The sequence below is a fragment of the Buceros rhinoceros genome, unplaced genomic scaffold, assembly GCF_000710305.1.
Source record: "Buceros rhinoceros silvestris isolate BGI_N320 unplaced genomic scaffold, ASM71030v1 scaffold19115, whole genome shotgun sequence".
NCBI classification, from domain to species: domain Eukaryota; kingdom Metazoa; phylum Chordata; class Aves; order Bucerotiformes; family Bucerotidae; genus Buceros; species Buceros rhinoceros.
In genome coordinates this window covers 30,894-52,576 of record NW_010413745.1, presented here as the reverse complement: position 1 = coordinate 52,576, position 21,683 = coordinate 30,894, and the positions used below count along the sequence as shown (strand labels likewise).

At 47.1% G+C, this 21,683-nt stretch overlaps 1 protein-coding gene across 1 annotated transcript in view; it reads left to right on the top strand.

Annotated features, from left to right (window-relative positions):
- Positions 1 to 9,707: 9,707 nt before the first annotated feature.
- The window catches only part of TTC17 (tetratricopeptide repeat domain 17), a 36,122-nt gene continuing 24,146 nt past the window's right edge, over positions 9,708 to 21,683 (top strand). The window contains exons 1-14 of the mRNA XM_010136879.1: positions 9,708 to 9,791; positions 10,552 to 10,721; positions 11,666 to 11,777; positions 12,764 to 12,895; positions 13,376 to 13,485; positions 13,779 to 13,923; positions 14,307 to 14,446; positions 14,690 to 14,850; positions 15,130 to 15,242; positions 16,776 to 16,916; positions 17,342 to 17,457; positions 18,568 to 18,742; positions 19,286 to 19,363; positions 21,494 to 21,679. Coding sequence (XP_010135181.1) covers positions 9,714 to 9,791; positions 10,552 to 10,721; positions 11,666 to 11,777; positions 12,764 to 12,895; positions 13,376 to 13,485; positions 13,779 to 13,923; positions 14,307 to 14,446; positions 14,690 to 14,850; positions 15,130 to 15,242; positions 16,776 to 16,916; positions 17,342 to 17,457; positions 18,568 to 18,742; positions 19,286 to 19,363; positions 21,494 to 21,679 — 1,857 coding nt within the window. The 5' untranslated portion in view covers positions 9,708 to 9,713. The remainder of the gene's footprint in view (positions 9,792 to 10,551; positions 10,722 to 11,665; positions 11,778 to 12,763; positions 12,896 to 13,375; positions 13,486 to 13,778; positions 13,924 to 14,306; positions 14,447 to 14,689; positions 14,851 to 15,129; positions 15,243 to 16,775; positions 16,917 to 17,341; positions 17,458 to 18,567; positions 18,743 to 19,285; positions 19,364 to 21,493; positions 21,680 to 21,683) is intronic.

Here is a 21,683-nt window from a genome sequence, read left to right as displayed (position 1 = left end):
AATGTATTAAAATGAGGGTGGTGAGACCCTGCCCCAGGTTGCCCTTAGGGGGGGGAGCAGCCCCATCGCTGGCCCCATGGCAGGTCAGGTTGGCCCTGGGGGCTCTGAGCCCCCTGCTCTGGGGGCAGATGTCCCTGCTCCCTGCAGGGGTTGGGCTGGATGGGCTTTGAGGGTCCCTTCCCACCCAAACCAGTTGATGTTTCTATGACATGCACTTCCATGTCAGATCTGCTTTCCTCTTCAGCATAACTGCGGTTTTCCCCTCGAGTGGAAGAGTTAATCGCTGTAGCCAGTGGTGTGGCCTTCTCCTCCGTGCCCCCCCCGCCCCAAGAGAACAGTGTGTGGAGGGTTGAGCATCTGTGAACATCACCTTCTTTCTGCCAGTATTTTTGGTTGGGTCAGAAAGCACAGGGGTCTGAAGACGGGTGGAAGTGGCTTTCTCTGCAGGAAGCCCCTGCTGTCTTCATGGTTCTCAGGCACTTCAGCTGTCTGCATGGACCCAGGCACTTTCACCCTCCTTAATTATAAATTAATGAATGACAACACCTGTAGTGTCATCTCAGCTCCTCTTCCCATGTTACGTAGCAGAGAAGTGGTGAGCGTATGTGGTAATGGTCTGGAAGCATCTCTGTGTGTATGTTAATTGGGTACTATCAGATCTGGGTCAAGTCTTGATTTTCATTAGTGCATGCAAAGCAGCTGTGACTTGAAAAAATCTAATTAGCAAAATTCAGTGCTGCTTTTGATGGTAACATCAGGTAACTGCTGGGACAGGCAGAGCTTCCCCTGTGCCATGGCTCTGCAGTCAGCTCCTTAGTGCAGGTTCCAGTGAGCTCTAAGCAGGGGCGTTCCCATGTTCCCTGCATAAAGGTTTCGAGGTCAGGAGCTGAGGTGATAAAATAATATCTGTGGAATAACTTCCCTTATCTGCACGGTCAAAATTCATCCTTCCAAGTTCAAGGAGTATCTGGATGAAGCTCTTAGTCATATGGTTTAGTTTTAGACAGTCCTGTGAGGACTCAGTGGTTCTTACAGGTCCCTTCCAGCTTGAGATATTCTATGATTTACTGGAAATGGGGTGATTCATAACTGGTTTATCAAATCATAGGTAGAACCACTATATTCCAAAATATTTGAGTTGTTCTTCTCCTCACGCCAAGACTAAGCGCTTACTAACAGGACACAAACCTAAAATTTCCCTGCAGAGCACCTCTTTGCTTTAATTTTTCAGAATATTATTTAAGTGTATATTTACCCTCAGAACTTGTGTGTTTGCCAGTGAACTTCACCATTCAGTCCCTCTCTCCAGCTGTTTGCACTTGGTGCGTTGTCAGTGGGGCTTTCATCCACGTGCCTCGCAAGCTCTTTGGCCGTGCAGCTTCTTGTGTTCCTCCGCAGCGTCTGGCGTTTCAGCCGCTCCGTATTCACAGAGCGTTGCCTGTCATCAGCTTCTCTGCTAGTTCTAATTAATCTTGTTTGGCAGAGAAATATTGTGGCATTAGAGTTTTCTGTAGCACTCTACCCTCCTCCTTCGAACACCCAGGTGTCGATCCGTTGTGCTCGTTCCTGCTGCTTGCACAGGTTTGTTTTTTTGAAGTTCCTGAGTTTCGTGTCCAGGGTGGGGATTTGGCAGCCTTGGTCCAGGGGTCAGCTGTCTTCAGCGTGAGTTCTTCATCTCTTCTAACTAGCATTTCCCAGGTGGCAGCCGCTGGGCGAAGCCTCTCGGTGCTGCTCCTCCGGAAGAGCCTGGCTCTGCCCGCTCTGTACCCTGCCACTGGGGCACCGAAAGCAGCCAGACCCCCTGCAGCTGAGCCAGCTCAGCGTGTTCTGCCTTCTGGGCCCTCACCACCCTGCCTGGGGTTTGCTGGCCCTGGCAGCGGGGACGGAAGGCTGGAGCAGTGCGTGGAGCCTGTTCTCCAGCTCGGACCCAGCTCTGCCTCCCCGGTGTTTGCAGAGGACACCGCGCTTGCCGAGGTTCTGTTTTTGCCTGTCATTAGTGCGGGCGTTAGCCCCTTACTGCTCCCTGAGGGATGCTGCTGGTGATCAGCCGCTGTCGGACTTTGCAGTGCTGCTCCCAGCTCTTCCAGCCCGGCAGGCTCGAACTGGAAGTGGCTAAGCGTGGTGGCATTAATTAGCATTTTTATTCTGTGATTTTAGAAGTACTAGCATTCTCAAACAGCCTGAAACATGCTTTTAAAGATTGTTGCCTTTTTACAGAGGAACAGTCTGACTCTTCTCTTGGACTGCCTCGGTTCATCCAAGAGAAGCCCATACAATTAACATGTGGTCAGAGCTGGAGAGGTGGCAAGACCTGACATTCCCTCTCTTAAATGAGCCGTGGATGTCCAGGAAGGCACCAGGGACAAGTGACTTCCCTGCAGCTTTTGTTTTCCTGCTGTGAGCCTTGTTTTCCTTGTTACCGAAGTGTGCTGTGGAGGAGGAGCTGAAAGCAGAGGTTACAGATCCCAGCCTATATACAAAGTACAAGAGCCAGAATCTGTTTGAGGGAGGAAGGGAGAGAGTATTTTCTATTCTTGCCCTTAAACCTCGTTGGTTGTTTCTCCTCGTAGAGTGCAAGGCCGCGATCCTTCGATACGAGCCCGCATTCCAGTGAGATGGATTTTCCTGTGGCATAAGGCAGCTCGCAGTACCCTGACCGAGGCGTGTGCTGGACTTCCCAGTGCTGTTAACAGCCTGGCAGGGGCAGCAAAATCAACACAAACCAAACAATTTTCTGTGTATCGGCAAGATCTCAGCTAGCAAATGGGAGTGCTTGTGAACCAGGCCCTGCAGTTCCAGTTCCTGATGAGCCTTTCTGAGTGATGAAACCAATTAATTCCCAGCAGTGCGTGTAACATTTTGATGTCCCAGTAAGCCACCAGAGAAAAGCCATCAAGATGTATTTGTTGCTCTAGCAGCCTGTTTTCAGATCAAATACATCATTTTCTGCATCAGCTCATATCCTTTTAGTCCGAGCCCACCTTCAGCTGTGTGTTCCTGCAAAGCCAGGGCTGAGCCGTCGTCTCCCTTTAATGAGATTACATCTGCTCCCTGCACATGTTTAGACGCCGCTCCATTTCCCAACCCAGCGGTGTAAAGTTCAGGCTAACAGAGAGGTGATGTCAGACAGCGCTGCTGCAGCGGTGCTGGGGTGCTGCTGGAGAGAGGGGCTCGGCGTAAAGAGAGGACAGCGACCAGCAGCGGGGATGCGCTGCAGGAAACAGTCCCGGCAGTTCAGGGCTTTACTGGTGGGGACCGACTGCTCTCACTGCGGAGCCCCGATGTGTCAGAGCTGAGGCAGTGCCTTGGTGGAGGGGGGTGAAGCCGAGCGAGCTGGTGGGCACTCCTGGGACTGCCTTCATGCAGGCTGCTGTATATGCTGGAAAAGTTAGTGCTGAGAACTAATCCCAAGGAAGCAAAGAAACCTCTCTGGCAGATGGTCCAAAGGAGGGCTGGGGAGGTGTTGCCAGGAGCAGAGAGCCTCTGGCAAGGCATTTGAGTCAGCAAAACGTTGTTTTGTTTCTGATGTGCTGTTGCATGTTTTGAGGTTTGTGAGAGATGATCTGGAGATGAGTGAGCAGTGCTGGGTCGCCTGTTCGGGGCAGAGATAACCGTGACACCAGATTTCATCCCGCGCAGGAGCGTGCTGCATTCTGGCGTGGTCCCAGTGAGGAGGGGAGACGTTGCCTCCCAGCTGTTGGTTTGTTACGGGTCTGAACCCGCGTGTGCCTCGGGCTGCGGCGAGGCAGGCTGCTTCAGGGGTGCCTCCAGAGCTGGTTAATGCATTACTCACATGTCTGTTGTCTGAGTGCACCCCTGTGCTGCCAGGTCGAGAGGAGAACAGTGGTCCTGGCGCTCAGTACTGGAGGAAAAACAGTCATCCAAAAGCCAGGAAAGCTGAAGATCTGGTGCAGCCAAATAAAAGTGATTGGCTGCTTAGAAAAGCATCTCCCGCAAGATGCACAGGAGTGACTCAGTCCTCTCTTGAGAACGACAGGTGGCTGCTTGCTTTGCTCTTTCTCTAAAGGTTAGCTTGCTTGGCTGAGTGACCTCTTTCCTGACTGAGTTTCTTATCTTTCCAAGTCGGGGGAAAAAAAAAAATCTTGTTTGTCCTTAACGTCATCTGTCTTCCCCCACACAGTCCCCAGTGCCTCCGGTGAGTGCATGCAAAGGCCCAGGCTGGAGGGGCGGTGAGGCTGCTGCAGTTTGCCAGAGCTCATCCAGCCCCGGGGTGACAAGCTGAAGCGTGATGGGTTTGCAGCACAGGTCAGCTTATCCCCTGGACAAGGGAAACGTGTGCTGTTTTAAAACTGCTCTCTTGATCACCAGAAGGCGCTAGGGTTTAGGCCTTCCTCTAGTGTGAAAAGTAATAATTTAAAAAGAACCCCTTCGCTTCAAATTTTCTGCCTTTTTGTAAGAGTATTGGAAGAGTTTGATCATCTTGTGCGGTGAAGGGCTGAGACTCTCACGGTCCATGTCCCTGATGGGATGCTGCTGCCCTGGAACCGCGCTCCTCCAGCACTGCCTGCTCGCGGGGGAGCGCAGTCTCCCTCCATCTGTATCACAGTGAAGGTCACCACTGGACCGGCCCCTGCGTGGGGTGCAGCCAGGAACGCCGCGTTTCTTGGGCAGTGGTGGGGGAGAGGCAGCTCTCGCTGGTCTCAACGCAGCAGAGAAGGACTTGCATCTGCGGTGGAGGAGCAGAGAGGGCTGCTGGAACACGGCTGGCCCTCCCGCCTGCCTCGCAGGTAACGGGGTGCCAGGGTGAGAGAAGGACTTGCATCGGCGGTGGAGGAGCAGAGAGGGCTGCTGGAACACGGCTGCCCCTCCCGCCTGCCTCGCAGGTAACTGTGTGCCAGGATGGACTGCTGGCAGCAAAGCTTTGACACAAAAATGTCTGGGTTTAGCTCAGCATAGTAACATATGCCCAGGTGGTTCAGTCTGTAAGTCCAGAAGGCCCCGGTGGTGGCTCTGGCTGCACGTAGGCACCATGTCCTGCTCGCTCCTCCACTCCTGGTACTTCTGTAGCGCCGTTGTCCTCTCGGCATGGCTCCCAGGTCCCACTTCTCTTCACATCCTCACGCTTCAGTTTCCTGGCCTCTCATCCTGTTCTCTGTCACTTCTAAGATAAAGGTAGGACGAGCTGATAAATGGCAGAATCAACTGTTGAAAACTGCTTGTTCTGTGGTGAAAGCTGTGGGGCCTGGCGTGTCTTCGCCCAGCGGGTCGGGAGCTGTGCTGCAGCAGGGGAGCCTGGCAGTGGCCCAAGCCCGTGTCTTCATGGAGGCCCCATCAAACCCCGAAAAAAGTCAGTGAGCCTGTGAAATCTGCTCCAAGCCCATGCAGCTGAACTCTTGTTGGTGGCGTCTTTTTAACCTTTAAAGCTGAATCCCGTCCTGTTACTAACAGGTTAGGAAATGAGAACCACTGTATAAGGTGCCTGCCCTAAAAATACCTCTCTGGATAACATCTCTTCCGGTAAAACTTTAAGGGAAAAAACTAATGGGTTGTCTGCGGTTCATTTGCTGAAGAGATTACTGCTCAGGCGTTGCCTTTTTTAGCTCTCTTGTAAGTCAGATTACTGTTTTCCTGTATTTTCACGTCAGGACTCTTAATATCTTTAGGATTTGGTGGGCAGCAGGCGCCAGTCTGCCTTCATGGAAGCGAGTACTCGTTCACGACAGGCGTACACGACAGAGGTGAGCTCTGCAGCTCGTCTTTCGATTCAGCTGAGTGTGTGGCCAGCAGCTGCTTTGCTCCTGCAGGGTGTGAACCTTCGCTAGAATAGGAGATTCAGTTTGGCCCCTTCAGTATGGCCAACACGAGGGGTTACACGTACAGTCTCCTTTTCCTTCGATGGACTTGGATCCATTTGCTACGACACTCACAGACAGTAACACTGCAGCGTTGCTAGGTGTCCTGTTTGGAGTTCCTCAAGTGTTTCAAATGTCTGTGCTCCCTTTCGTGCAGCTATTCCTGATGATACCCAACCACCTACTGCTGCTTGTTAACAGATCCTGCAGCTGTAAGCTTTTACATTCCCTGTTATAGCGACTCGACATCATTGAGCTGTGTGAGCTTTTCAGTGACCTCCCTTGGAACAAGCATCTTCCAACCCTCCCTGCTCATCAGCTGGATAAGCCAGAGTGTGTATTTTCCACTTTTGTAGCTCGTCTTGCACTGACACCTCCACTGGTATTTCTGCGGCTGTGGCTGTGTCAGGAGTGCTGTGGTAGTGTCATGGTGGTGTGTGGAGGGTCTCAGCACAGCAAGAACACACCAGAAGGCAAGCACCAGCTGTCAGAGCTTCACTCCCACCTTGAGACTGTGAGTTGCAGCGGTTTGAGTGGGAGTTGCCATAATTTCTCAAGATCCACCATCCCCAAGGGAAGTGTGAGGAGCCCGGTTTGCTCTATGCCATCATGCGATGGAGTGTCTTTTCCAGCGTCTTTCTGTTGTAACCTGCCTCTGCATGTGACAGGCGGCTTCAGCACACACCGAGGCTCAGCACACACCGAGGCACCAGCAGCCGTCCCGGTTTCGGTGCTCTGTGCCGCAGTCACCGGGGGATTTCCCCAGAGCTTTACAAAAAAAGGCTTGCCTAAAAATATTTGACTGAGGGTTCATTGACCCTCATTTTAAAAAATTACTTCCTGGTGCGATATAATGGGACTGTGGGGGAAAAACATACCAGCAGGTTTGGTAAAACTTGCACGTCGAATTATTCAGAGACCCTGATGCATGCAGGTCACCCAGGGGACTCCAGACCTGCAGGGTTTGGTTCAGCTCCGATGGCCGGCTGGGTTTTTTTCCTGTTACACAAACCCCGTGTGTTTCTTGCTGAATCCGGCTCTTGCTGTACTTTGAGACGGTGAATAAATCTGAACAGTGCTTTATAGAGAAACTTTCACCTTTGGGCAAAGTTGAACAAGAGAATGCTGCTTCTAAAAATGGTTTACTGGCCGGCACTCTGCGGCATAGCTATAGCAGCCGTTGGAGCTTCAAGGGGAGCTTTTCAGCACCGTTTCGTTGTTTACGGTGCTTGAGTTAAGTCAGATTCTTGCCTTTCGAGCCTTCTGTCTTGAATGGCGCAGGATATTCTGGGTTTAGGTGTACGGCCGCACTGGAAAGCGCCTTTTTCAGCTGTAGAGATGCTGGCACTGTACAAGACAAGGTGTTTGATGTGGGGAGGGACGTGTTAAAAGGTGGATGATTGGTGTTGCCGGCTGGGTCTGAGAGGAGCAGGCTGCAGTTTCAGGAGCCGTCTGGCTGTCACCACAGAGAGGGGGTGACGAAGTGCTCGCCTGAGGCCAGCTCCGACCAGCCTGTAGAGCTGGCTGAAAACTAGTTGTTTAATTGTGTCAGTTATTTTCCAGCGGAATTGGCTGGCCTGTTTCTCGGTGGAGTGGTAAGATTCAAAGGGAGGATTCTCCTCCTTGGCAGCAGGGCGATTTTTTTGGATCGATCTAAGCAGATCAGGAAACTGCACTTTAAATTCTGTGAAGTTCTGAGGCTTGAGCCTGTTGAAGGCCAGGTTGGCATTGTTTTCATCATTTGCAGACAGGTCTCCTGTGGTTGTCAGTTACGAATCTGTTTCCCTTTGTGTCATACAGCATTTTTTGTAGTTCCAAATGCTTTTTATTTCCTCAGTTATCGTTTTGTAATGCCTTCCTGCTGCAAATGTATAAACTTCTGAAGTGTCTGAGGTCCGGTTCGGTATGTTCAGCTCACTTTTACTGCCGCCCAACGCATTGGATGAGCTGGCTCGCGTTTCTGCTGCAAACCTTGTGTGACCGTCCAGTGTAGCTGCTTTGTTTCTCCATTCAAATTGTTTTTCTGAACTTATTTCACCTAAAATGGATTTTTATTTTTAGGAGCTAATAGTAGTTTTTGCTCTGATAATTTTCAGTGGAGGTCTGGAACTCTCCAAGCCAGAAGTGATGGAATGTAAATCAGGGTAAGGTTGATGTACTACTGGAGTTTGGGTTTGAGAGCTGCTTGTTTATGCACTGCGTTGGTTTGAAAGAGATAATGACCACCGAGGTTATTTAACAGGATTAACGTGCTACTAGGTTGGAGGGGTTTGCTGTTACTAGAAAGTGCTCGTTGGCTGCTGACAAACTGATCTGGAGGTGAAAATCTGAAGATAATGGGTTCCTGGTGGATTGACGTAGCTTTATGAATGAATTCAGCCATTTGGTTGTTGTGGTCGCTTTGATTTCTGCTGGCAGGTAGTAGTGGATAGGAATTTGTTGTGTTGCTTTTCTGTCAGTCCATGCACACCACACTGGTGACAGACCAGGCTCCCAAAGGCCAAATTCAGACCTAACTCTTATGAGACTCTTACATCAAAAGTTACAAAGAGAAGCTGTCCTTGAGTATCGTTCTGTTTCTGAAGGAATGATATGCTGAGATCCATCATCTTTCAGAAGAAGGCTTTCTAAAAGTGATGCTGCACAACTGTCTGCCGAAATTCACTCCCCAGATGCAGCTGGCCGCTGAAGGTGGAGCTGATAATTGACTTAGCTCTCAGTGGCTGTGTAGAATCAGCAGCTGTAGTAGCAGCAGCCTTCAGGTGCCAGAGGAACGGTGCCTGCAAGGAGACTTCACAGTCAGTAGTCCAGAGAAAGCAGATTTGAGCTTCTTACCTGACTCACAGCCAAGAGAACGTGGCCAGAGGGAGGCTTAATCTCTTGACAGGACACACTCCAGTGCCCAGAAAACTTGCTGTTGGCCTGCTGGAGATGCAGTCCTTGGCAATAAGAGAGAGCCCCAGAGACATGTCCAAGTTGTTTGGAAAGGTGACAGAAAAGGAAGAGCTGGAGCTCTGGATGTCCTTCTGCACATGTATATGTGGGAAACTTTTCCAGGACGTGTAGTGTCACCCAGTTTGGACAGCTGTAGGGGGGGTAGACAGCCCATGTAGAGGTATTGGCACCAACACGCAGGTAGTGCTTACAGCTTTATGCAGCAGCTAGTTCCATATCCTGAAAGCTTGACTGGAAACTGAGCAGCCCCAGGAACACCTTGGTGTGGACTGTCTACCATAAGTCGTCATGTAAAAATGCAAGATCTTGCTGTCACTGTCACCCTTCGTCCTTCCATCCTGCCATCACATACTCCTGCTGTTTCCTCACTTCTGTTCTCACTGACTCCTCGCAGAGCTGATTTAATTTACTGGTTCAGACGAAGGAACCAGTGGGTGTCACATCCTGTTCAACTGCAAAGTTTGGGTTAGCTCACAAGAGAGCCCGGTGGGCACCCGAGCTGACACGCAGGGAACTGGTATCGCACCGTTCCATTAGTTTCACGGAGGAGTTGACTTGAGGCTGCATTCTTTATGCCTGTTGAGGGACATGGTGGAGGAATTGTAAAGCTCTAAATGGAGAGAGGGGTTTGCGGTTGCCATGTGAGGTGTCTGGTATTTCACAGTAGATGCTCTGAGGAATGTTGGTTGGGAGAAATGAACTTGCCTCATGCTTAGAATTTGTGTGCCTGAATAAACTGGAGTAGGTGTAAAATGTAAGCCTGAGTTGAACTCAAATAGCCATGTGGTGTGAGGTACACGTTTAAGGTCTGGATGTACTATGGATGCTGAGTGGCCAGAAAACCTCCAAACAGACAAACTAGTTGGATGAACATAACTTCCTCTCTTTTAAAATTGCTCCAATTACATGGTGGACTGTTGCAATGTCTTGCAGGTGGATTCACCAATGAACTTGAGGAACCCACATGATTTGGTAATACTAATGAGACAAGAAACAACAGTTAACTACCTCAAAGAACTGGAGGTAAACCACAGCGCGAAGTACTGACTAATTGCTGAAACTACAGATGAGGTTTTTTCACAGGCTTTTTAGGGATGGATGTAGGTGGGGATCAGAGTGCATTACTGACATCATTCTGTTCCAGTGGAAGGATGAAGAATTCCTCACGTCTCAGGAACTTTGTGTACCACGTTTGCTCAGCTGGTTGTCGTTGTCCCCAGTTGCGTCATTCCCTGTTGGTATCTGTAAATCCTGTCAGTCTGAAGCACAGTCATTTAGGTACTGGATTCTGTGGCCGTCTACTAGATTCCAGAAGAACACAGAGCAGGTCACCTCTGTTTTACTTCAACCACATTTATTATTGAAAAAGGGTCCGAGAACACCCTTCTGAAAATGGCTTTAATGAACTTCAAGCTGGTAACTTAAAATTTGAAGGTACTGTGGGCTGGACGAGCTCACCACCTTCCTTCTGGCCATGTGCCCCTTTCTCTTGTGCCAGCTCTGGTTTTTCTCCGAGTGGCCTCCCATGATTTTGGCATGCTGTTAGCCCTCTGCTCAGGGACAGCAGGGGAAATAAGGGCTTGTTAAGTCACATTACCTCTAAGGAAAATATTTATGTAATCATAATATTATCAAAAAATGTCCTACAGGTGTCATATAGGGAAATATTCCCAACACTTGAAGAGAGTGGAGTAGATTTTTCTTCAAATGGACTTTGTTTTAAGGGAAGAGTTGGACTTTCATCAGTATACATTCTTTTGTTTCTTTTTTTTTATTCCTACAGAAGCAGTTAGTTGCTCAGAAGATTCATATAGAGGAAAATGAGGACAGAGACACAGGGCTGGAACAGAGGCACAATAAAGAGGATCCGGACTGCATTAAAGCGAAGGTGCCCTTGGGGGACCTAGATCTGTATGATGGCACATACATCACCTTAGAGAGCAAAGACATCCGGTAATGTGATGCTTTATATTATAAAAATTTTACTGAATGAAAAGAAATCAACAAAACCTCCAAATGAAAAAAGTCTGTCACTGCCTTTCTCTAGATGACAGTTGTTTTATTTCGTGTTAGTGTGGGCTAGAATTGCACCCACCTCTGGCGCTAACTGCAAGAGGGTTCGACACAGATGCTGTCCATGGCAGCCCTTACCCTGGAGCGTCTGCGTTCTGTCCCAGGGCTCCCAGTCCCTCCCACCACTGTAACTCTGTACTGGGGTGACAAGACCTGTGTGAATTAAACTGAAGTGCATCACGTAGGAGGAGGTGCAATTTGCTGGAGTGTTCTCTGGATGTTTTGGGCTAGATAACACTTGTTGTAGTGGGAACTGTCTTGGCCTAAATTTGAAGGAAATTCTGGTGATTACCAAACCATTGAACCTTCTGGTCATGTTTCATTTAGCAAATGAAGGTGGTGTGGACAGCAGGCGTGACATTCAGCTTCACTGGTAGTTCATCTCCAGGGCTGACCGGTTTGTTTCTGTGGTTGTATTTTTTAGCATTATCAGATGAGCTCTTGAAGTGAGAGAAGATTAATTGTACCCTCAGATTCCTTCTCGCTAATCCTTGGGGTTGGTTGGTTTCCGCTGAAGAGCCGTTGCCTGGCAGGTAGCTCATTAATCACAGTGGCGATGCGCTAGGTCGGTGCCGATACCGTTTGGAGGCTGTCCAGTTGTTGATGTTTTCTCTGAAGCAGACAGAAATTTATTTACTTTATCTTATAGCCATGACATCCTGATACAAGCAAAATCTGGGAAGCCCTCAGAAACAGTCTGCCATGCTCAAACACCGGAGTTTTGTCATGCCTCAGTCGGAATTCAGTCTGTCAAGTCCAGCACTGTCTCTTGTGAGCGTTAGTGGTGTTTTAATCTGGAGTCTGCTGTTGTGTTATGTTCTCAGCCCTGAAGACTATATAGACACAAAGTCGCCTGTGCCTCCAGACCTGCAGCAGCCAGACTGTACGAAAGTTCTTGATCTTCCATACAGTATTCATGCTTTCCAGCACTTACGGGTAAGGAAATGAATGCAAATGTGTTCCTTTGGCCTTTTTTAAAACACAAACGTGCCCCTGATGGAAGTACCTGCTCACAGGAGGGCAGTTCCATCAGCTATACAGACTTTGTTTCTTGTTTGTTATTGTCTGGCTGATCTTAGAGGGCGTTTTTAGGGAAACGGAGGGGGTTTTTTCATAACACGCATTCCATTAGTAAAATGGTAACTGTCATTGGAAACGCTTCGAACTTGTGAATTGTTTCAGTTGAGAATTGGAGGGTCACTACAGGTTCTGGGTCAGAAAATCATTTGCAGGCCCGTGAGTAACTCTAGTAGACACCCTTGACTGTCTCTGGGGTCTGACTGCCAAGCCCTAACTCCGGGGACGAGAGAATTGTTCTTCTCTAGTACAAAGCAGATCTGCTCCAGAAAGGTTCCAGTGAAAGTGTGGTGCAGAATCTGCTTTTGTCAGCAGTATTACAGGAGCAGATTTTCTAATGCAGACGCAGCTTTGGTGCTTATATCTTGTACTTATTTTAATACAAGTCTTTAAAGTAACTTTTAATCTAGAAACAAGGATTTTCGTATGGACAAAAGAGGACCTGAAGCTGTTTCAGCTGTGTTCCTGGGTCTGCATGTGCTTTTGAAAGGAGAGCATTTGCTATTAGGGAAGGAAGGAATAGGAGAAGAGATGTAGGGATGTTTTCACAAGTGTAACCTGACGGCATGAGTTGAGGCCTTCAGTGCTCATTAATGAAATCAGGAGCTGCCAGAAATGATTATTTCTCCTCTAGGATTTACAAGCAAAGCTCCTTTTGGCTGCTTCTGGTGTTTGCCTATCTGCAACAATTTATATTATTTATCTGTCAAAGGTGACATTGTCCTGCCAGGCCCCCAAGATCTCGATACAAAAGGATGATGGGCATGTAAGCAGTGAATTTTGTGTCTATGTCTCTACTTTCAGTTGAAGTGTCAGCAAATACCTGTATTCCCTTTTTATCTTAGGGCGTCCAAGAAAGAGTGAATCTTTCCGCACCCTTGTTACCGAAAGAAGATCCAATCTTCACATATTTATCACGGCGGCTGGGAAGAAGTATAGAGGAAATAGGTCACCGCATTTATGACGGGCTCATGAAGGTACGAGACTGTAATCTCGCTGCGCACACAAACAGAGCACTGGGAAGGTCTCACGAGGTTCGGTATGGCTGGTCCGTGCTGTCGGGTCCGGTTCTGGTTTTGCATGTGTGGTTTTGGTTTTCATTTCAGTCACAACAGGCAGACTGCATGCCTCTTCTGCAGGAGAGGGCATCAGCCAGGCCAGCAAACAGACAGCTACCGCAAAGCTGCTGATGCCTAAATGCAGTCACTTCACTTTCGCCTCCCTTTGAGTTTTTACCTGTCTGAAAGGCAGAAATTCTGCTTCTTTTATATGTTTATGTGCCAGTTCTTTCTTCCTGAGCATTCACAACTATTGCCAGAGGGCATCTTTCTGGAGAGAGAGGGTAGCTTAGTGCAAGTTTGGTGCTCCGCTTTCCATCCCAGAGTTACTAAAGCCCTGATTAACCTTTTGGTTCATGTCTTACTAGTGAGCACAGCGCGAGTTTCTCTTTCCTGCAGAACTCCTCTTCCTGGGTACTCTATAACATGGCTTCTTTCTACTGGCGAATAAAGAACGAGCCGTACCAAGTCGTAGAATGTGCCATGCGTGCCCTTCATTTTTCTTCAAGGTAAGAAGTGCTGCCGGAGGTTTCTTTCCGGATTACTTTTCGAGTTGTCCTAATGAGTGAACAGGCATTGGTTTCCGAAGCTGTCTCCTGAGAAATAATCCATGTTCCTTGCCTTAGTCTTTGTAGATAACGCCTTGTATGGCACAGAGTTTAGACATTCTTCTACCAAATTACACATTTAATACGTGACTGGCGTGTGACTGTCTCCTCACGTGTGTTTCTTACACACTCTGATCTTCTTTCATATCTGCTTTTTCCTTTTTTTTGCTTTTCATTTTCTTTTCTCCTTTTAGGCAAAATAAAGACATTGCACTGGTAAATTTGGCAAATATCCTGCACCGGGCTCACTTCTCGGCAGATGCAGCCATAGTGGTCCACGCAGCTCTGGATTACAGTGACTTCTTTACCAGCTATTACACTTTGGGAAACATATACGCGGTAAATACTATCTTTATTGTCCAAGATCAGTAGAAAACTGCATATTGTTTCCTCTTTCTGGCCTGCCTTGTAATGCTTTACTCTTCACAGCCTGTCTTGTGTTCCACATGCATTTCACACTTAATGATTAAGATTCTGTCAAGATATTTTCATCCAAAAGTCTGTCTGTCAGCAGAAGTTCTTAATCTGCACTGGGACATAAATGCCAGGGACGTTCCTCTGCAGCATTTCTTTAGCAGATACAGTGGCTTGAGTTTCAGAAATGACAGACTACTTGTTACTGCAAATTAAGATTTGAGTTAATGACTTCTTTAAAAATGGGGTATTTTTGATAAAATATTACAGAACACTGGCTAATTCTCTCTCTTCCGGTCATTCTTCAGATGCTTGGGGAGTACAACCACTCAGTCCTCTGTTACGATCATGCTCTGCAGGCCAAGCCAGGCTTTGAGCAAGCTGTGAAAAGGAAACACGCTGTCCTGTGCCAGCAAAAACTGGAGCAGAAGTTGGAAGCCCAGCACAGGTAACTAAAGGAGCATCCTAGTGGCAGTTCCTACAGTCTCACTGCTACTGCTTTGCAGCAGCAGTGATTTACATTTCAAATAGAATAATGGTTTTCAACTTTCTGTATTTATTTGACCATGCAAGAAAATTATTCATAAGAATACGCTAAGAAAACCAGAGTTGAAAATGTGCAGCCCTGTGGGAAAAGCTGATACTTTAAAAAGCATTCAAAGTAAATCTTCTCTGCTGTTGAATTTTCAAGATCGCTTCAGCGAACATTAAATGAATTGAAGGAGTATCAGAAGCAGCATGACCATTACCTTCGGCAACAAGATGTTTTAGACAAGTACAAGCTTATCCAGGAGGAGCAAATCTTGAGGAACATCATTCACGAGACACAGATGGCAAAAGAAGCTCAATTAGGTACAACTTTTTAAGACTTCTCCCTCATTCTAGCAATGAAGAATTGCCCATAATCACGTTAACGTCAGGACAGAACTTCTGCAGGTGTTAAGGTGGCCCTGAGTGGCTGTTGTGGTTTGCTATTAGAACAAGGGATCGCAAAATGAGTGGGTTCTTTTCTTTCAAAGATGGAGTTTGCTCTGTGCTGATGAAATGCATAAAAAGGATTGACCGGCTTGGGGCGGCGCGGTTGACTGTGTGCTGGGTTTGTCTCCTCAGAAAATGTCTTGTGCTTTGCAGGGAACCATCAGATTTGTCGACTGGGCAACCAGCAGCACAGCCTGCACTGCCAGTGGGACCAGCCCGTCCGTTACCACCGCGGAGACATTTTTGAGAATGTGGAATACGTTCAGGTTTGTCTGGGAATCAATATCACTGCTTTAAGTTGCATCCCATTTGCTTTAGTAAAATAATTCCCTTTTTTGGAGGCTTGACGAAGCAGGGACATTTTGGGTGTGAGAATTACTGTGAGAAATCATTTAGTCTCTTCTCCAGAGTGTCAAGTATTCACTGCTAGCTTCTTGTGCTACTAATGCAAGCTGAGATCGACTGTGGGTTACAGAAATTTAGAGGGTTTGCTGTCTAAGACTTTGTTTTACTGAGAAAAGAGAACTATGGGAATTATTTCGTTTGAAAACCTTTACTGTAGTCCAAAGTCTTAATTTCCTGTGAGTTACCAGCCCCTTCTATATTGACTCCTTTGCTTTTTCAACCGGGTATTTCTTTCTAGGAAGAAGCAGACTCCTCACTTGGGGAATTACAGCTTTCTCTTACATAAATACACCACGTTTCAGGCCCATTAGCAGGAGCATAACACATTTAATTTTCCAATTTGCTTTCCTTCAGGGAGGACAGGAAAAAGCATTAGGCAGCTGATGTTCATGAAGAGGCAAAGGTTTTAAACCATTGGTTTTCTAATGTACCTGTGGTCTATGGAACCAGAATTATTCTGTAGTGGAAAGAAAATTTTAACATAACAGCTTGGAAGCGTGCTTAAAATAATACTGTATCAACCACTTGTCTCTACAGCCTTAAAATGGGTCCTAGTTCCGTTTATTACACTGCCACATGACTTGAGCCACACCACTTTGATGCGCTCTTCCCAGTTCAATCCTCTTTCCTGTCAGGAGCACAGAGCTGCCATGAGCCATTAACCAATGGAAGAGCAGAGCTCAGTGGCCTTGAATCGAGTGAGTGCTTTGGCAGCCCAGAAATAAGGTGTTAGCCCGGTTTTGTGAGCATTTGCTGGTCATGTGTCTTGAATTAGAGAGCGTCCCCGAGTCAGACGCACTGGGGAAATCGGATCCAGGAACACTGTGATGGAGGGAGCTGTGTGCTAACCCAGAAAATGCAGACCGACAGCCGCCCAAGCAGCACTGCTGCTGTGTGACAACCAGAGAGAAACACGGCTCTTGCAGTGTGGAATGTGTTCTGGAGTTTCCCCTTAGCCAGTTCAAGAAACAGGAATCATTATTTTTAATTATGCTGTTTTCTTCTTGGATGTTCTTCCTATCGTAATAATTACAAATCCAGATTATCAAGATGGTTTTGTAAGCCATGAGTTTTGGTGACTCTGACTTGAACTAGAGCTCCGCAGTCTGGAACAGTAGATTTTGTTTGTGGTCTATTAGAAGTGTTGGCTTGGTACCTTTTAGCATTCTTTTGTTGCCGATTTGCACTTGCGTTTTCACCGTTGACTTACAACAGGAATATACTTTTCCATGGTGTGAGTGGATCAAGAGGCTTAGATTTCCATTTCTTTTGTCTTGCTACCCAAATTCCAGCTCATCAGTGAGGCTTAACTACATAAATGATGGGGAAAACCATGTGCAGAAACGCAGGCAGTCTCGTCTCTTTGTGAAATACTGGGTTTGTGTTGTTTCTAGTTTGGTGAAGACTCTTCCACTTCCCGTATGACCTCTGTGCGACTGGATCTTCACGCAAACCAAAGCGACCACAGCCAGCCCTTGCAGTCTTCCCCTGTGGCTCGTTCGATCGTTTCGGTGTGGAGCGTAGAAGCCAACAGAGTGAGTGAAGAGGAGAAGCTTTGGCCTGCCAAAGAGGCGCTGGGAAAGAGCGAAGCTCGTCCTTGTTCACGTGAAACTTCTTAGCACTGGGGACACAGTTGTGATGTGTGGCAGGAGAACGTGGCCTGCTGAATTTCTTCAACGTATGAGCATCTCTGCAGTGTCTCCTTACCGGTTCCCCCCCACTGGAAACTCTGCTGCAGGGCAGGAGGGGTAGTTCTCAGCTACCTTTGTAAACGTCTGCCGCAAATTAAGCTGAGTAAAGATAGAAACAAACTGCTGGTATCCCAGCAAAGATGGGGAAACACTAGTTCTAAAGCTGTCTGCTCTTTTTCATCCTCTAGACTATCCTTGTGTTCTTATTGGCTTGTTTGAATATTGAAAATGCTGAGAAAATGATCAAAACTAATTCCTTTTCCCTGTAGGACAAACAGCATATTCTTTGGCCTCAGCGCTCGGAGTGCATGAAATCTTTCCCCAAAATTCCTGATCCAGAAGAACTGCCAACTTACTTTCTGCCTCCAGAAAATAGGGGATTCAGGCAAGTGTTGATTTTTTTTTTTTTTTTTTTTTTCTTTCTTGCTTCCCTGTTTGTACATTTTCACGCTAATGTCTTGGTGAGGGTTTTCTTTCTGGAGGAGATGGCTGCAGTCAGTGATCAGCAGCTCGGGTGTGCTCGGACCTCTTTCTCTGGCCGTTCCACAGGAGCAGGGTGGTCTGTATTGTGCTCTTTGCTGTGACGGTCAGATCCAAATTCATGGTGACTGTTAGTACAAGGTGAATACATGACACATGTACAGTATTATGAAAAGAAGAGGATTTAAGCATCAGTCTGAATGTCTTGTAGAATATGTTTTTTAAATAAAGACCTTGAGAGAGAATGAGGTGAGTATCTATTGAGTAACTACAACTAACCGTTGTACGTTGCATACACCTCTTAGCTTTAGTTATGAGGATAGAAGATTGTGAAGACCAGAAAATACTAAAAAAGGATTAGGAGTGGAAAGCCCTGGCTCCTTCCTTTGAGACAGAGGTAGAAGACAGGCTTAGCTGTGGAACAGTCAGTGCTATTTGTTGTTACACGGGATGAAATAAATGTTCAGTGCGGTTTCATCATATCCTCACTCACCATTCTAACAGCAACAGAAGACAACTCTCTTCTCCCAGTCAGTGTGATTCTAGTGTCGAGCTTGTGCTGAAGCAACGGTTCCCATCCACGAACATCCTGAAGCTTCCTTTGCAAAAAAACAAAACTGTATTCAACTTAGAATGTTCTTCCCAAATAATTTGGCTGCCTCTCACTTGAAATTGAACTTCAGTTTAAAAAACTGCAGCATTTTCTTTTTCTTTTACCTATTTAGTCCTGAACTTCATACAGTCCTTATTAGCCCGTATGAGAACCTCTGTGTCTTATCTCTGCTGCATTACCCATTATTTACAGGTATTCTGTGCTGTTAAAAGTGGGAGTAAAGACCTTATTAATAACTTTTCAAGGGACAGGTGGTCCTCAAGCTCTTCTGGGTTGCAGCTTCTGTCTCATGGCCGTGGGCAGTACGAGGCTCCTCAGTCGATATGGAGCTGAGTCATGTATTTACCCATCAGTGACATGCAGCACGTGCTATTAACTCATCTTGGTTCTTGTCATTGCTAGAGTCCAGCCCATCCTGAGTGGCCCCAGAGACACTGTCGGGCTCGAAGAAGGCCAGGCACCAGACTGTTCTGCCATTACCGATGCTCGTAACAATGAAACTCTGAACATGCTGGTCAGGGAGCTGGAGACTAATCTGGATCTGAAATTCAAGATGCCTGACGATCAAGCAAGACAAGTAAGAGACATTTTCTCATTGGTTCTCTTCTGTTTCAAAGTTCTTCTCTTCATTGCCCTAAAAATCTTACTCAGAACATGAAAGATTCTGATATTTAAAGTATTACTTGATATCACAAGCCAAGCAGTGCTTCCAGAAAAGGGAAGGGAGCAAGTGCTTTTTTACAGGGCTGGCAAAGGGAGAACTTGTCACTCAGCATAAGATGTGTTGTCTGACTTCTTCCAAACGCTGAGCAAAAGCACACAGAATAGGAAATTTAATTTGCTCTTAGAAATGACTGCTTGCTTTTCAGCTTCTAACAGTCACATGATTCCTCTTCTTCGGGTTTCCAGTAACTAGTGTGTTCTGATTTAGGCTGAGCTTAGTCCCTCATACAGCTCTCTGGAGATTGGCTGCTTTAATCGTTACATGTTCACATCGTCTGTTTGGAACAATTTTTCTTTTTTTCCCCTGTATTAACGGGGAGACTTGCGTGACCCATATAGATAAAAACTGTAAGATTTGTTCAGTAGTTTAAAAAGAATTAAAACCTTTCTCGTCCAGGTTTTGCATTCTCGTATCAACAATCAGACAATTACGCAGGTGAAGATTGGAGCGTTTCTAGATCATGCCATGAAAAAGGTATGTGAAAAACTGTAGCATGAGGTGAATTCAGCAGTTCTTGTTGGATGCTTGTTTCTACACTTCTTCAGAAGTCAGTGACCTGCACGAAATAAGCTTATTTGCTGCCTGTAACCGAGATGAAACTACCTTGTCAACATGGATTTAAAGTTAAGCGCAGACATACAGAGAAGCATCCCCTCAGTTGTGGTGGTGTGGGCTTCCCTGCGGTTCCGTGTTGTGGTGCAGGACGCGGAGCAGCCGTATATCAGCCAACTCTGGCAGTCTTTGCTTAACCAAAAGAAATAGCTTGGAACACTGCCTCCATCTTTCACCGCTCCCTACATGCCTGCCTTTTGCTCTTCCTCCTCCTCCTCCCCACTGCTCTGCCTTCGCCCCACCTCCCTCCAAAGACACCAACCCTCTGTCAGTCTCCTGTCAGGATAACGAGCACCCTGTGCAGCTGGCTGACACGCTGCTGAGTGCCACCCCCATCCTGCGTGGGGCCTCTGAGAGTCATCGCAAGGCGAATGGCAGGAAGCCTTGAGGTAGAGGTTGACTCTCTTTGACACGCCGAGCTGATATTTGTCAAAGTAACGTAGAAGTTGTATAAAGGCAGTGTACGTGTGTGTTTGGTTTAGTCTGAAATCAGGACCCTTTACCAGTGCAGCTGTCTTACCCAGAAGAAAAATTAACAGTAGGAGCCGATTATTGTGCCGTTCAGCACAGCCCTGTACATGTCTAGTGTCTCACCATTGAAGGGCAGAGGTATTTGGGGTTTAGCTGCAGAATTCTGTTGCCTTCATGCTGAAGTGGGAACCTCTCAGTTGTTTAGACGCTGGTGTAAGAACACTGTTGTTGTGCCTGTCTGCTGATGACCTTTAGAGCAGGAGTGCCGCAGTTGGTACCTTTGCTTTGGGCAAGACGAAGTGTTAGTAACTTGCTGTGGATTTAGTTGAAGAGAGGTTGTTGAGACCGGGTTACGGAGTGTAATTCAGCAAGGAGTTTGGCGTGAGTAACATGCGAGTAATGTTACATACGCACATTGCAAAACGGGGGTGATAAATACTCTTACAATTCGGAGTATGTCAGGTACTCTGCAGAAAGAGGTAAGGTATAAGCTGATACCTTCCAGTTCATCTTGAACCTCAGGTAGAACTCTCCTGGGAGGAAAGTCTTTGTACCAGTGAGCTTTCCCAAGACCGTAGTGCTGCGGTGCCAGTGGTGGTGTGTTAGCAGAATACTCCTGTGAAGGTCCTTGTCTGTCCTGCTCCTTTAGTCCTAGCTGCACCTTTCCTGCTCACGCCTGCCTGTGGGCTTTGGGCGCGTAGGTGGGATCGGATGTTAATTTGGGTTGTTGTTTTTGTACTTTAACTCATCGTAGAATTGGGCAACAGAGTGTGGGAGAGTTTACAAACGAGACTGTAAGTGTTTCTAAACCACTTCAGACTGCTCCGACAGTATTTTACAGTTTTGCTGTTTGTTTAGGATGAGTGTTTAGTTTTGCTGGTATAGGTGAAAGAGGAGGAGGGGACATTCAAGGTGTATTTGACACTTCCTCCATCCTTCCACCAGCCCTCACTTCTTGTTGGCTATTTAATAGCCTTTAAACCTATTGAACATGCATCACTTGTCAACTTTTGTAGGACGAATAGGTAACTAAGAAAAAATAACTCTGAAACCCTAAAATGACAGGAAGTCTTGGTGTTGGGGGTAGGACCTGGAAGCCCATCTGACTGCAATTTAAAAGCTGCCCGACCTTCACGTTGTAACGTTTCTCCATAGATCTGTATTGTAAGACTCTGAAGGGGTCACGGATACTGCTTCCTGAAGCCAGCTAACCGTTACGACTTGTATACATTTTAAGGGGTTTTGTGGTCAGGATGTAAGTACCTTCTACTTGTGTATCTCGTACGAGTGGAGTGTAAGCAACAGCTGCTGCTCAGTGACAGTTCAGACTGGAAATGGTGTCAGTTTGCACAGAGCAGACTGAATAATCTGCTAGCAGTCACAGCACCGTGGGTTTTCTGTCCAGTTAGGCAGTGTGAAAGGTGAGGGTGGTTGGTTGTTCCTCACCAAAGAGCAGGCAGTTCTGTCTTCTCAGACTCCTCTTTGTGGACGCTTTCATCGTTTTCCCTGACTCTCCTGTAGCCAGAAGATCCTCTATGGCTTGTGCTCAATGAAGCTGGGTTGTACTGGCGTGCAGTTGGGAACAGCACCTTTGCCATCACCTGTCTGCAAAAAGCATTTACTTTGGCTCCACACCAGTACCAGGACATCCCTCTGGTCAACCTTGCTAACCTCTTGATTCATTATGGTCTCCATTTGGATGCCAGCAGGC